This window comes from Lolium perenne, chromosome 4, assembly GCF_019359855.2.
Source record: "Lolium perenne isolate Kyuss_39 chromosome 4, Kyuss_2.0, whole genome shotgun sequence".
NCBI lineage: Eukaryota > Viridiplantae > Streptophyta > Magnoliopsida > Poales > Poaceae > Lolium > Lolium perenne.
This window is the reverse complement of record NC_067247.2, coordinates 51,935,705-51,951,349: the sequence shown is the minus strand read 5'-3', so window position 1 is coordinate 51,951,349 and position 15,645 is coordinate 51,935,705. Positions and strand designations below refer to the sequence as shown.

At 46.5% G+C, this 15,645-nt stretch overlaps 4 protein-coding genes across 5 annotated transcripts; all 4 read left to right on the top strand.

The window, feature by feature from the left end:
• Positions 1 to 3,691: 3,691 nt before the first annotated feature.
• Positions 3,692 to 4,632, top strand: LOC127292513 (probable glutathione S-transferase GSTU1). The gene has a single exon (XM_051321931.2). The coding sequence runs from the start codon at positions 3,745 to 3,747 to the stop codon at positions 4,417 to 4,419; it is 675 nt and encodes a 224-aa protein (XP_051177891.1). The 5' UTR covers positions 3,692 to 3,744; the 3' UTR covers positions 4,420 to 4,632.
• Positions 4,633 to 5,377: 745 nt separating this feature from the next.
• Positions 5,378 to 8,368, top strand: LOC127292511 (peroxisomal membrane protein 13). Of its 2 annotated transcripts, none has more exons than XM_051321930.2 (6): positions 5,378 to 5,564; positions 6,626 to 6,868; positions 6,948 to 7,219; positions 7,621 to 7,713; positions 7,804 to 7,980; positions 8,055 to 8,368. In XM_051321930.2, exons 1-6 carry the CDS (start codon positions 5,558 to 5,560, stop codon positions 8,100 to 8,102), a joined length of 840 nt encoding a protein of 279 aa, XP_051177890.1. In that variant the 5' UTR covers positions 5,378 to 5,557; the 3' UTR covers positions 8,103 to 8,368. The 2 variants fall into 2 exon arrangements, with proteins under 2 accessions (XP_051177890.1, XP_051177889.1); XM_051321929.2 differs by lacking the exon at positions 5,378 to 5,564 and adding an exon at positions 6,144 to 6,288.
• A 732-nt stretch (positions 8,369 to 9,100) lies between these two features.
• Positions 9,101 to 15,084, top strand: LOC127292510 (glycolate oxidase 1). The gene is made up of 9 exons (XM_051321927.2): positions 9,101 to 9,259; positions 9,805 to 9,977; positions 13,225 to 13,349; positions 13,482 to 13,528; positions 13,636 to 13,713; positions 13,813 to 14,004; positions 14,101 to 14,233; positions 14,324 to 14,529; positions 14,618 to 15,084. Exons 2-9 carry the CDS (start codon positions 9,838 to 9,840, stop codon positions 14,804 to 14,806), a joined length of 1,110 nt encoding a protein of 369 aa, XP_051177887.1. The 5' UTR covers positions 9,101 to 9,259; positions 9,805 to 9,837; the 3' UTR covers positions 14,807 to 15,084.
• LOC127292509 (uncharacterized) lies at positions 9,985 to 13,313 on the top strand. The gene is made up of 2 exons (XM_051321926.2): positions 9,985 to 10,919; positions 10,986 to 13,313. The coding sequence occupies exon 2, from the start codon at positions 10,988 to 10,990 to the stop codon at positions 12,110 to 12,112; it is 1,125 nt and encodes a 374-aa protein (XP_051177886.1). The 5' UTR covers positions 9,985 to 10,919; positions 10,986 to 10,987; the 3' UTR covers positions 12,113 to 13,313.
• Positions 15,085 to 15,645: the final 561 nt, after the last annotated feature.

Genomic DNA, 15,645 nt, shown 5'->3' with positions numbered 1-15,645 from the left:
TTACCTCCCCTTGTGTCGAATCAATAAATTTGGGTTTTACTTCCCTCGAAGACTGCTGCGATCCCCTATACTTGTGGGTTATCAATTATGGAATCCTGAAACTAAGAAAATTGTGTTGAGCAGGAATGTCGTTTTTAATGAGGCGGTTATGTTTAATGATAGTCCGTCTACTGATATTTCTGATGCTATTGATTCTCCTGATGTTTCTGATGATGAGCAGCACAGAATTGGCGTGCAGGTGGAGCACGCAAAGGAGAATGAAAATATGGTTCCTGAAACCAACAATGATGATAATGATGGTCCACCTTCACCACCTATTGTTCAGCGACAAGGGCGGTCTATTGCTGCTGACCGCCCTAAGAGAAATATTACACCTCCTACCCGATTAATTCAAGGATGTGATATTATTGATTATGCTTTGAGTTGTGCTGAACAGGTGGAGCATGATATTGAACCAGCTACATATACTGAAGCTATTGCTTCGGTTGATAAAAGAGAAGTGGGTAGGTGCGATGCAAGAAGAGATGCAATCTCTTGAGAAGAATGACACATGGGATGTTGTGCACTTTCCTAAACAAAAGAAGGCTGTCCGCTGCAAGTGGATATTTAAAAGGAAGGAAGGTTTGTCTCCTAATGAGCCTCCACGATTTAAGGCAAGGTTAGTAGCAAAAGGTTTCATTCAAATTCCAGGTGTTGATTATAATGATGTATTCTCCCCGGTTGTGAAGCATAGTTCTATTCGTGCTTTCTTTGGTATTGTTGCTATGCATGATCTTGAGCTTGAGCAGCTAGATGTAAAGACTGCTTTTCTGCATGGTGAGTTGGAGGAGGAGATATATATGGACCAACCTGAAAGTTATGTTGTGCCTGGTAAGGAGGATCTTGTTTGCAAATTAAAGAGGTCCCTTTATGGTCTGAAACAGTCACCACGACAGTGGTATAAAAGGTTTGATTCATTTATGCTTACACATGGTTTTGAGAGATCTCAGTATGATAGCTGTGTGTATATCAAGTTTGTTAATGGATCACCTATTTATTTGCTGCTATATGTTGATGATATGTTGATTGCTGCCAAGAGCATGAAAGAGATCACTATTTTAAAGAATCAATTAAGTAGTGAGTTTGAGATGAAGGATCTTGGTCCTGCTAAGAAAATACTAGGCATGGAAATTAAAAGGGACAGAAAGTCTAATTTGTTGTTTCTTAGTCAGGAAAAATACATTGAGAAAGTTCTTCATCATTTTAATATGCATGATGCAAAGTTAGTTACTACTCCTATTGCTACTCATTTCAAGTTGTCAGCTTTGCAATGTCCTAGCTCTGAAGATGATATTGAGTACATGTCTCGAGTTCCCTATTCTAGTGCTGTTGGTTCCTTGATGTATGCCATGGTTTGTTCACGTCCTGATTTGTCATATGCTATGAGTTTGGTCAGTCGATACATGGCTAATCCTGGTAAAGAACATTGGAAAGCTGTTCAGTGGATTTTCAGGTACCTTCGTGGAACATCAAAAGCTTGCTTGAGGTTTGGTAGGATTGGTGAGGGGCTCGCCGTATATGTGGATTCAGATTATGCTGGCGATTTGGATAAGAGAAGGTCCCTCACAGGTTATGTGTTTACTGTTGGTGGATGTGCTGTTAGCTGGAAGGCTACTTTGCAGGATGCTGTTGCACAATCTACTACTGAGGCTGAGTACATGGCTATTGCTGAGGCAGGTAAAGAGGCTGTTTGGCTGAAAGGTTTATATGCTGAGCTTTGTGGAGATAATTCTTTCATTAAGTTGTTCGATGACCAAAGTGCTATTTATCTTACTAAAGATCAGATGTTCCATGAGAGGACAAAGCACATTGATATTAAGTACCACGCAATCAGAGATGTGGTTGCAAAAGGTAAAGTGAAGGTATGCAAGATTAGTACTCATGATAATCATGCTGATATGATGACTAAGCCTGTCCCCGTGTCCAAGTTTGAGCTTTGCTCAAGCTTGGTTGGTATAACTGTTTAGCCCAAGTGGCTATTGGCGCCAGCAAGTGTTTTCTTTTTTGATTCAGGTGATTGTTGAAGTTCATGCTACAAGGAATTTGTCTCAAGATGGAGTTTGTTATATTGTGATCCAAATTCATATACTAAAGGGAGGCTAACTTCTGACGAGCGAAGCGAGGCCCGTCGCCGGAGGCTTGGGCTGAAGCATAGCGTAGTCAGAAGTTAGCCCATACGTCGTGCCCTACAGGGACGCCTGCGGGGGGTGCGGAGGCGGCAGCCCCCGCGGTACGGATCGTTGCCACCGTCTATTTATATTCCCTGTAAGCCGCCGCTAGGGTTTGTCGCATCATTGTACACCCACGGCGTTTGTAAACACCACCGAAATAGTGAAGTTTTGCTGGCTGGCGCCCGTGGTTTTTCCCTTGTGTGTTGCAAGGGTTTTCCACGTTAAAATCTCGTGTCCCTTGCAGTGTTTTACTTTTCGTTCTTTGTTTATTGTGCATTTCGATTATAACAGGCTGCAGTTTACGGCACACGTAATTATATATCAAACAAACCAACTAAAAAATAACATAAATTGTCTAGTTATTACACCACAATCAAATAGTATATCAATACAACAAATACAACACATACGTACAACACAATCAACTAATGTTGTTCACCACTCCTCCATAAGATCTTGTTGAAGCTCATCATGCACATCATTGAATTGAATGGAATGATACGAGGCAATGAAATGAGCCACCATTTGTTGTGCCCTCCTCACTTGCACGGGGACTTCCATCAATTTATAATGGGTGTGATCAACGTTTTTACCATAACCGCTCTCTATGATCATGTTATGACACAAGGTTCATAATATATGAAAGACAATCTTGATCCCAAAATCTCACCGGTCCTTTAACAATAGCAAATTGGACTTGTAAAATCCTAAAATCTTGCCGGTCCTCTAACAATAGCAAATTGTAACATCCTTACTACAACATGGGGCGCGTCGGCGGCGGCACATACCTTGCTGTCATTTGGACGAGCAGCTAGGGTGCGCCATGTTGCATCGCCGGTCGAGGAGGACATCATCGCTGACAAGGTCGGCGCGGCAACGCGGCAACACGACGCTACAACGGCGGCGGCTGACCCGATTAACCTCCGATGGCGGCGGATCTACAACGGTGGAGGTCGAATCGGTGCGGCGGGGCGCAAAATCAAGGCGGCGGAGGAGTAAATCAGGGCGGCGGCGGTGGACTGAAATGGAGAAGGGGAGGCGCGGGGGATTTTTTGTAGTCAACGCTCGAGATATGGCACGGCGAATAACGCAACACCCTGCCCGCGCTAAAAAATATTGCAACACATGATTTTTTGTGGCGCCTGCTGGAGGAGAAAAACGCCGAGCGCGCGGTATATCGGCGGTTAATTTGACGCACTCACGTTATACGCTCTTATCGACCATGCCACGGGTTGCCGCGCTCAATCCGTACGTGACGCAAGCGGTGACACCTACTGACCTACAGTTAGCCCCGCCTGTTCGTTTTGTTGATTTGTCACCGCACAAACTAATTTCCAGTCAATTCAATCACTAAAAAGAACTAATCTTCAGAAGAAAAGTACTTAGGTGACCACCATCCAGGAAACACACGAGCACTCACCCTCTCCCCAAGGTCCCCTATAAATATGCTAACTCGCATCCTCATATCCTCCACACACCTCATCCATACAACACAAACGCAGACCATAACCGTTCTGATTACCAGTGATTAGCAATGGCTGCCGAGAAGAATGTTGGCCTGGTGTTGCTCAACTCCTCGCTGAGCCCGTTTGGGCAGCGGTGCTCCATCGCCCTAGCTGAAAAGGGCCTCCCCCACGAGTACGTGGAAGAGGACCTGGCCGCCAAGAGTGACCTCCTCCTCCGCTCCAACCCGATCTACAAGCAGGTCCCCGTTCTCCTACACGATGGTCGTACCATTATCGAGTCCCTGATCATCCTTCAGTACCTCGACGAGGCATTTCCTGATACTCGCCCCCTCCTCCCCACTGACCCCTACGAGCGCGCGCAAGCTCGCTTCTGGGCTGACTACGTTGATAAGAAGGTCTACGGCTGTGGCTCCCGGCTCTATATGGTCAAGGGGGAACCACAGGTGCCGGCGAACATAGAGATGGCGGGGATATTGAAGACACTTGAAGGGGAGCTCGGAGAAAAGGAGTTCTTTGGTGGGGAGCATGGCTTCGGGTTCCTGGACATCGCACTTGTGCCGTTCTCCACTTGGTTTGAGAGCTTCGACAAGTTCTGGGGGGTCGGCGTGGCGGAGGTGGCACCAAAGTTGGCGGCATGGGCGGCGCGGTGTATGGAGAGGGAGAGCGTCTCCAAGAACGTCTTCTCGCCAGAGAAGGTGTCTGACTTCATCGGCGAGATGAGGAAGGACTTAGGCATCGAGTGAGTATGCCATGCGGTGATCATGGAAGCAACGTAATGTGGTTTGGAATTCGTGGGGTTTCTTTGTGAAACGATGTGTTTGGTGGTTGTATTTTTACATTATGTGGTAGTTGTATTGTATTTTGTCAAAATGTAGTATTTTCGTGGGGCACCTTGAGTTGTCTCACGTACCTAGTTATATGTGTGAAATAAGTAAACAATGATGGTTTGGTGACAATGAGTTTTGTTTCATATTGTCCAAACTTAGGAGTATGGCTCATTGCACCATTCCATGATTTCATATTCATTTTCAACCTTCTACGCAAAAACGGTCATGTTGACTTATTCCCTCATTACTTTTGAGGAAAAATATAAGGTTAGAATGGAGTGTAGCTAGGTGCACCCACTAGCCTTCGGCATACTATGGCATATAATTTAAATAAAAATATAATTGTTGCGATGTGAGAAGAATAATGTCCTTACATCACAACTAACATGCATTGGTCATATAAAGCTTTAGGAAGTTCAATGTCAAGCTCGATAGACCAGCGGGCGGCACAACCAACGCCACTGGAGCTGTCGAGGACGTCGCTTTCTTTGGAGGGGTGAGACGATTCACAACTGACAAGAGATTGGGATGGAAGGTGCGAGTCCACATGGTGGTGGAGGAACCGAGCACGACCGCTGCGATAGATGATTGTCTGATGGATATCACCTTCGGAAACCTAGAGACTGTCTAGACTAGCATTTTGTATGGGTTAACATAACCTGCCAAAAAAGGATTAGAGAAGATAAGTACCTGTATCAACTAACTATGCCATATAGTATGCCAAAACTATGTTAAGGAAAAAATATGAGCATAATAGTCATCATACTTACCCGAAAAAGTCAGGCCCGCGAACAAATGCATATTCGTCTAGCCCATATACAGCACAGGCCCGCAAAAGGCGAGTCAAAGGCCACAGCTGACCCCCAACCGTGTGCCCGGTCCGGTCTTCTCAGAAGAACGCGAACCGGAACCGGAACCGGAACGGCACCCACCGCACCGGCGGGACGAGCGAGATAGTCCTCCTCGGCGCGGCCGCCGCGGGATCGTGCCGACAATCGCGCGATCGAGCCGCCGGAGGAGGCTCAGGACTGTAGCCGCGCCGCGCCGCGCCGCCATGGCAGGTTCGTCGCCTCCCCGACCCCTTGCATCTTCCGCCCCCTACCTACCTAACTACCCTTGATTTCCCCCCTGGTAGTTGACTCGGTCAAGCTGCGGTGAGGAAGAGAGGCGTCGATCGTTCTCGTTTCCGTGTGCGGGATATGGATTTTCAGGGATGGATTGGGCAGAGAGTTTCTAGGGGTAGGTAGCGTCCGATCGGTTGTGGCGATGTTCAGGAACTATTTCCGGCGAATGCTATGAATTGACGAGCGAGCTCTTCTAGGTTTAATCGGGGCTTGCTGGAATCTCTTGCCATTTAGGATAGGGGTCTGTCCATAAGCATTATCCGAGACTGCTCTCCAATGTGCAACTAAAACCATGACACTTTGTGGTTACAGCAATTCATTCATTCAGTCGTGATTCATGAATGGGATTTGCAGCAACCACCAAAGCCATCGGAGCGTGTCGGGACCTCATCTTGTCCAGCGCCTTTCAAGCCCCCATCTGGAGAGGCAGCGCCAGTGACATTCTCAAGGTGTCTGGGACAGCTAAACCTGGGGAAGTTGTTTCTCCTGCAGTGAGCAATGCTGGTTTCAATGTAAACAATACAGTTTCAAGGCCTTTGCCCCCATGTCCTTGGCGGCGGCAGCAGCAGCAGCAACAAGGATATGGATTGGGCTGAGAGTTCCTTGGTGTAGGTAGCGTCCGATCAGTTAGGGTGGGTGGCGATGTTCAGGAACTTTTCTGGTTAGTACTATGAATTCACGAACGAGCTTTTTTAGGAAGGAATAACTGGTAATTTTGCTTCAGGAAGCTATAGTTTGGGATTTGTTTTTTCATCTGAGATCTTAGGCCAATACTTCATACAGGAGTTTAGCTGACTTAGTTCCTGGGCATTTCTTCAAGGTTAATCGGTATTACTATTAGTTCCTACATATTTCATGCCTGGCTGGAATCTCTGCATTTTCGTATAGTGGTCTGCCCCGTAAGCATCCATCTCAGGTTGCTGTATAATGTGCAACATAAGCCATGCAGCTTCGTGGTTAGAGCAATTCATTGACTTAGTCATGAATGTGGTTTGCAGGTAATGGTCCACCACCAAAGCCATGGGAGCGTGTAGGGACTTCATCTGGTCCAGCGCCTTTCAAGCCCCCATCTGGAGGCACCACTAGTGACGTTGTCGAGGCTTCTGGGACGGCGAAACCCGGGGAAGTTGTTTCTCCTGCAGAGAGCAATGCTGGTTTCAGTGGGAATAATACAGTTTCAAGACCTTTGCCCCCACGTCCTTGGCAGCAGCAGCAACCAGGATATGGAAATTCTTATGGAGGTAAGAAATAATTTGTGTATGCTTCAGGCATTCCATGCTCTTTGTGTCTTGAAATGGTAACTTCTTAATCAAAATGCAGGTTATGGTGCCACTACGTATAATTCATATGGTGGATTTGGTGGGGCTTATAGTAGCGGTGCCGGTGGGCTATATGGAAATAACATGTATTCAGGTTATGGAGGAGGTTATGGTGGCTCATACGGTGGTTCTGGAATGTATGGTGGGTCGATGTATAATAATGGAATGGGAAATCCCTACGGTGGTATGGCCATGAGTCCTTACAATCAGGGTCCTAATTCATTTGGCCCTCCAGCCCCACCCCCAGGTTTCTGGGTGTCCTTCCTACGAGTGGTAATGCATTCTTCTAGTAACTTACATTTCAATTATATATTCATTATTTACCAACTCTACAGTTGAGTATGATTAAGTTTTGAAAAATTCTGCCCTCCAAATGGTGATGCTACTGTGTTCAAAACTTTGAAAAATATGTTTGCTTGTGTAGTCTGTTTGCGCTGCTAGGTCATGATTGATTGGGTCCCTGTGAAGTTCATCCCTTCTTGTGTACATAAGAATTTAGTTAGCTGAACAGCTTTCGTGTTTGGCTAGTAATTAAAGATCTATATATGAAATGGCTCCAACTTATTGGTTGTTCCTTGCATCTTGTGCATTCAGGAAATAAATCTTTCCATGCTTTAAGTAGTTTACCGGATTGGGGATAACATTCAATTTACTCTGTTTCTCATCGATTGCAGTTGCATGGAGCTGTGAATTTCTCTGGGCGAGTTGCTTTCCTTCTCAGCCAGAACACTCAGGCATTCCACATGTTCATCACAGCTCTTTTGCAGGTAGTTTGATGGGTGCTTTTCCATTTGAACTATATTCAAGCATGCTTCTTAAGTCTTCCTGGACTCTGACCCGATGTATTATTGCCACAGTTATGTGATAAGTCTGGAATGCTTTATAGCGAGCTTGTGATATTCGCTTTACGTTTGCTGGGGGTCAAAACAAAACCAAAGAAAGGCAAACTTCAGGGTGCAGAAGTTCCATCGTTGGAGAGGCCAGGCCAGCAATTTGTGGAGGCACCAAAAGCTAACAAGAACTCATGGGAGAAGGTCTGGAGTGGGGATGGTAGGGGAATATAAGGTGCTATATATGTGCAGTTACAGCTACAGCTTTTTTTTTTCAGACGAGGACGATGAGTTTGCTTACAGCTACGGGGAGAAAAGAAATCTGATGGCTCCTGTTCAGATGCATTTTGCATTTGAACTAGAGGGGAAGAAACCAAGTAATCCCTAATGCTGGTTGTATATACGGTGATTCTTTTTCTTCCCTAGTAATGTATATGTGCAGTGCTGTTACGGGGAGTTTGCTGCTTTGAGAAATGTGATCTTTTTTTTTGCGGGGAGTGAGGAATGCGATCTGACTGTTAAAGCATGTGAGTTGGCAATTTGTCGGTTTGTTGAGAATAGAGTAAATATTACTGGCACCTTGTTAAAATAAGTAGATAAGAATATGCTTATTTTCCTATTTATATTGGCAATTATAAAAATTCAGTCAATTTCATACAAAGGTATGCTGGTGTCCCATGTAAGTATGGCATGGCACTATTATTGTTTTTTGCCAACAGGCGAACCAACACGAGTTTGTGACATCCCTTAGGACCAGTTGCTGAGTCAGATAGACGGAGGGTATGTGAGCTGTGTGGTGCCTGAAAACTGTCATAGAATTGCCATACACTCTGAGCTCTGAAGCTGAATCGTGCTATCCCTTTCCCACCATAGGAATTGGGAGGACGACAAGGGTAGATGACTGTTGTCTACTTTGAGCATGCTTCGTACCATATCCTAGCTTTTGCCTTGAAGTTCTGTGACACAAGAACGTTGAATATATAGAGGATAACTTCCTTCATGACTTAAGCCCTGTCTCTGACCAAGATGGAGCCTTGCCTAATGTCATTATGATCCGGAGTCACCCACGAGGAAGATAACACACTCGACCTTGTCGTTCTTACAATTTTCGGCGACCAATCCCGGAAGAAGATAATCTGCTGCGACTGTTGAACACCGAAAAAATTAGGGGAAACGAAAAAACAAGTAATTTCTTTTATTGTGTTTCTCCAATGGTTTGGGTGATGCTGATGTCAAGTGGATGAGGAAGCAGTGTAGGAGGAGCCAGCCTTCATCCCAACCTCCAATAGCTCATCCGTAACCTCCCTCTCCTTTTCCTGGCCCTTCTCTCAACACGCTCCACCTCCACGTCTCTCTGCATATTTGTCTCCATGCGCAGCAGAAACCTCTCCAATCTATCTCTTAGCTATATATCGCTTGGACTGCACCTGCACCACTCCCGCTCTCGTTCCCCTCTCGCGCCTCGCCTGCCTCCCTCTCCAAGGTAACAAAGTGATCCATCCATGACCTTCATCCAGTCCCTTCTCCTGGAGCTAATTTCTCCACAGCTAATTTCTCCTTGAGCTCCGTCTGTGTTTCTGCAATACTTCGGTGTTGAAGAACAAGAGGGTTTTGCTTTCTTGCATCTTTCCTTTGCTTTCGACGAATCACTCTGTTGGTTTTCTGTATGAGTAGTGGCATGATTATCTACTTGTTTCGCTTCGTTTCTTCTGAACGTTTTTGGGGATGAGGGTACATAGTATTTCTGCTAAAACAGCTCAGATGCTAGTACTCCTATTGTTTCTGCTGAAAGAGCAGCGTCCCTTCTATGCAGAAACAAAATGGGCATCTGTGTGCTCACTTCAAGGAAGGCGTCCCTCCCTTTTGTTCCTCCAGCCATGGAACGTCTCATTTATTTTTCGTTTGGTTACGTTGCCATTTTTTGCGATCTCATGCATCCTCTTAAGCATTTTTTTTTGCATGCAAAACGGTGGCCGTTTTGGGTTGCAGAACTCTACCCGCTTACACTCGTACTCTTCTTGGTTGCAGAGTGGTGCGGGGTTCACTGCTAGTCAGGAGAAAATGGGGGAGATCACCAATATGATGGAGTACCAGGCCATCGCGAAGCAGAAGCTTCCCAAGATGGCCTACGACTACTACGCGTCCGGGGCGGAGGACGAGTGGACTCTCAAGGAGAACCGGGAGGCTTTCTCGAGGATCCTGTAAGCCAATTAAGTTCAAATTCTCCATTTATAACAAGCTTTCATGACGGAGGAAGTATTTTCTTTGTTTGGCCAATGAACTTTTCCATTTTTTCATGTCTAGCTTTTGAAATCAATTATCAAATACATCAAGTACAACACAGTTCATTTACCACGTTGATCCCAAAATTAGTGGTCATCGGACAGAACTTAATCATAAGTACCAGGGTTACTAGCGTATGAAATGGAAACTTTGGGATGTTTTAGTGGTCAACGAAGATGGATACAAAATATGACTTTTGCGATCAAAATAAACAAACGTTTTACTTTTGCAATGAAAATTTTAATAATAGTAATGATTGAGTTGTCTCGTACCAGAATGCGCAAAATATCCTTCTTGGTGGAACATATATATGCTCTATAAGTAAACCTTTTTGATTCCCTAGTTATGGTTGCTGCTTGTCCATTTTCCTAGCCAAACTTCTCTAAATACCTTAGTTTGATCGAGCGTTTGAACACAACTTCTCAAAAATTGTGTGAACTCACACTTTTTTTTGTAGCCGTTGGATCTACATCCAACCATCACCATCACTTCCAGCATCTAATAAATAGACCACCTCCGTCCTAACCTAACCGGTCTCCCACCGCACCACAACAGGCGCCGCAATTTCCTCACATCCTTTTCTTCCACCAAGTTCCAGATCTAGAGTTTTCAATCTTGATCTTCTCTAGCGATCTTTGTGGTTCCACCTTTCCTCCTCTTCGTGGACCTTGATGTTGCCTCCCGGCAGTGGGTGGTGGTGACGCCTTTGGTGCTCACCGTCAAAGTGGCGAAGCGGCGGGAGCTTTTCATCAAGGTGAATTTGGCCACGCCGCCTAGTAATTTGTATTGACTAGTTGCTTTGTCCGGCAAAAAATTGGTGGATGACCATGCTTTAGCAACACCGGCGAAAAGTAAAAAAGGTAAATTCTGACAACTTACCATACAATTCAGATCTTAACCTCATAGCTAACCTAATGGCAACACAGCGATGACACACATCCTACCAGACGACCTCCAATCCGAGCTCATCGAGCACCTCCCGCCGCTTCCTCAAAGCCTTGTCCATGCCTCCGCTGTCTGCAGGGCTTGGCGCCGTATCGTGAATGATCAAGGTTTTCTACGCCGGTACCACGTGCGCCATGGTACACCCCTAACCATGGGCTTCTTCCACAACTCCGACACAATTCCCCGCCCATTCGTGCATGTGGGCGGGTTCAGTAGCTTCTCCTTTGAGCGGCCCGGCGAGAATGAACACCGTTGGAAGTTCATGGATTGTCGGCATGGCCGCGTTCTCCTCTTTGACGAATCCAGTGGGCAAGATATGTGTTTCCTTGTGTGGCACCCTATGACTGGCTATTGTCATCGGAAGATCGTCAGACAAAGCAGCTTCTTTAGACTGAATTTCTTAAAGAGTAACACCAATGCTGCCCTAATCTGCGCGGCCGGCTGTGATGACGACAAGCATTACATGAATTGCAAGCCCACAAGTCCGTTCTGCATAGCAGTCGTGAGCAGCGACTCTCGAGGACGTGTGTCTGCCAATGTCGTCTCCTCGCTGACCGGCCCAGAGTCCATGCCGGAGGACCTCCTGCCCGTGGGTGGTCAGATCCGCGCGGAGCCATGTGCCATCGTCAACAACACCATGTACCAACCACTTTATGACTATCGTGTGCTGGCTTATGACATAGGACAGCGCACCATCACCGCGTTCGGGCGACCAAGGGGTGGTAATGTCCGCCTTATGAGGGTGGACGGTGGTGCACGGCTCGGTCTTGCCGCTGCACAAGACCTGATTATACGCCTGTGGGTGCGGGACACCGACGCTGATGGCGGTTGGGTGTTGCGCAAAACAATTGATCTAGGCGAGTTGGTGACCGATCTGTCCATGGCGCCATTGCCTTGGACGGACTCTCGGTTCCCCGTGATGCCACCGGTGAAGATCATCGGGGTTGCTGAGGAGGGCGACGCATTATTCTTCTGGACCATGGTGGGTGTATTTATGATGTGCCCCAAATCTTTGGAGCTAACCAAAGTGCATGAGACTGCCGAGGGTATGAATATTGTGTACCCTTATGCTGCATTCTATCTCCTTCCTGCCCCAGCCCCGCAGTAATGTGTGCCTCCCTGGCTTTGCATTTGCTGCATGAGATCAACATGTAATAGGTTAGTGGCAAACATTGGGTCCGACGCTTACAGGTTTTTGTCCCGTAGGGAGTACTCGAATCTGAGTACGAACAGCGGGTTTCCTGTTATTGTGTCGAGCTCCTACTGTATTTTACTATTGTAAAACTATGCAAATGGGCATTACTAGTCTGACAATAGGTTGGCTGATAATACCCAGCCAATTTTGAATCGAGCTGCTGTTTGTAAGTCGATTGAGAAATAGATATTTCTAAGTCAGACTAAGTAAGTCTACGCAACTTCTAAAATTTCTTACAACATAGTATCTGCTAGATAAAGAATGAATCCTCCTGAAATATGCACTCATCACCGTTGAAAGTGAACATGTTTCATCTGATAAAATCGTATTTTACACCTATATATGACGCCCACTTCTTCCTGAAAGGATCAATGTGGTTCAAACCAAGACCTAAGCAAAATTAATCAAGACCACGAATACCGACCTGGTTCAAAAGCAGGGGGTTCAACTGGGGAAAGAGATAGAGGATAGACTGCAAAAGTTGAGCACCGCCATCTCTAATGGTGAATACCGGCCGTGATTTTTCAGACAACAATCACGACATCATATAGTCTTTTTTCGAATGAGTGGACTTTTATGCTTTATTAATACATAATCACCCAATATGGTCCACGATCTAAAATTGTGTTCAGAAATCGCAATGCAGAAGAAGAAAGAAATCTACCAGCCAATGGATCTATCGGCTAACATGATCACGAAGTTGCTCGCTCTTATGTAGTATTAGCAATTTAATTAGAATTGCTCCTATTGAGTATGTAGTTTTGTCAATCAGATGCCGCTTTCTGTTGAATATAAATATAGTGCCTCGCCCATTTTCATCAGTTTGAACTTTTAGTTCGGTTGGCTAGTGCATCAATCCGCTAAGGACTTTTACTTACTTAATTAATAAGTTTGTACTTTTGGTTCAATTGGCTAGTACATCAATCCTACATTTGCAAACACTGAACTCATTAATTACATGAGCATTTGGTATCTGTTTTTATCAAGGGCCCTCGATTAATCTTAGTGTAATCACCTCTTGCTAGGTTTCGCCCTCGCATACTGATCGATGTGTCCACCATCGACATGACCACATCTGTTCTTGGATTGAAGATCTCGATGCCCATCATGATTGCCCCCACTGCCTTTCAAAAAATGGCGCACCCAGAAGGTACGCCCCGGTGCTAAAATCCAACACTCTGTCAGCTTTGCAATGTGTTAATCTGCTTAAACTGGAATTATATATGCCTTTGCTGATTTGCAACAAACTGAGATTGCATTACTCCCGTGTGTATTTCTTCAGGAGAGTACGCAACGGCACGGGCAGCCGCGGCGGCAGGAACTGCAATGGTATGTTGTTGTAGTCAGTCCAAGGACGCGCGAACTGTATAAATAGAAGCTGCCTGAATTTAACATGATTGGGTCGACGTTGGCCATCTATGCTTTTTGTTTTTCAGACGCTGTCATCCTGGGCTACCTCGAGCGTTGAGGAGGTGGCCTCCACTGGACCGGGAATCCGCTTCTTCCAGCTCTACGTAAGCATCACACATGGATCTCGCAACTCGTGAGTATCAGGAGATGTTAATCATATTTGGTTCTGAATGTGCCATGGACGATGGATGGGTGTTTTGCAGGTGTACAAGGACAGGAAGGTGGTGGAGCAGCTGGTGAGGAGGGCCGAGAAGGCTGGGTTCAAGGCCATCGCCCTCACCGTCGACACCCCGCGCCTCGGCCGCCGTGAAGCTGACATCAAGAACCGGTTCGTGCTGCCGCCCAATCTGACGCTCAAGAACTTCGAGGGCCTGGACCTTGGCAAGATGGACCAGGTTTGTACGTGTTCCTTCAGCTATCTAAAATCTATCCTACATGCGCGCGCTGCCTTTTATGTTTCTCATCTTGGTTTGGAGTTGGCGTACGTGCAGGCGGCTGATTCCGGGCTGGCGTCGTACGTGGCCGGGCAGATCGACCGCACCCTCAGCTGGAAGGATGTCAAGTGGCTGCAGACCATCACCACCATGCCCATCCTCGTCAAGGGAGTCATCACCGCAGAAGATGGTAATATGCCGATCCTCGTTTACTTGATTGATGATCTCGCCATTTATTCGTTTGAATATGTGTGCTGACATGACATGGTCGTGTCCGCAGCTCGTCTGGCCGTCCACTCCGGCGCGGCGGGCATCATCGTGTCCAACCACGGCGCCCGCCAGCTCGACTACGTGCCCGCCACCATTAGCGCCCTCGAGGAGGTGGTCACGGCTGCCCAGGGACGCATCCCGGTCTTCCTCGACGGAGGCGTCCGCCGTGGCACCGACGTCTTCAAGGCGCTCGCCCTCGGCGCCGCTGGGGTCTTCGTAAGTCACCCAACTAATAGCTACCGTTCGACAAGTGACTACAAAACTCATGATCTAACACTAAACTGATCTTACTTGCGTTTGCCAGATCGGCCGGCCGGTGGTGTTCGCGCTGGCGGCGGAGGGCGAGGCCGGCGTGAGGAACATTCTGCGGATGATCCGTGAGGAGTTCGAGCTCACCATGGCTCTCGGCGGATGCACCAAGCTCAGCGACATCACCCGCCGCCACATCTTCACCGAGGACGACCGCCTCGGACGCCCCCTGCCCAGGCTGTAAGCCAGCATACGCACGACGGCAGCTCTCCTCGGGCTATCTGTCAACGGCGACGGCACCAAGCTAGCTAGCTCACCATCCATTCACGAAATAATTAATCCCAATTCTATAGCGCGCGGCGCCTCGTCGGTGGCCCGGGACGGTGGGTTCTAGTAGATAAATTTTGCGTCTTGTCAATCAGCACGTTGGTAATTTGACCATATCTTACATGGACTACACGATATTGTACTCCATCCTATTGGATCCACACGTATATCAATCCAGCATGTATTTATATCCTATACTATACATTGTCATCGACAAGAAGGTTTTCTTTCTACCGATGGAATACATAGAAAAAGAGGAGTATAGCAAGTCAGGGCACCAAAGAGGTGCGGTTACATGGGTGTGGTCAAGAACAATATATCAGCCATTAAGCACCAAACGGCCAGGGAAAGACTAGGAGGGAGCTATCCCCAAATGTGATCCAGCTTAGCTCAATTGGTTGGAGAGTGATTATACAATCTTAGCACCTCAGTTCAAATTATTACGAACGCAAATTTAAATTTAGGTTCCTATTTATATTTGAAAACTAGGCTAGACCTAGCCAACACAGAGACCTAGATCCTCACGGACGCTCTATATATATTCAACATTTTGATTCTCTAGTTATGGTTTGCTATTTTTCCATTTGCCTAGCCATAGTTCTCGGAATACCTTAGTTTCATCCAAGGTTTCAACATAACTTGCCAAAAATCGTGTAAACTCACACATTTTTTTGTGGCCGTTAGATCTAATCCAACCATCACCATCACCTCCAACATCTAATAAATAGACCCCCTCTGTTCTAACCCTAACCGATC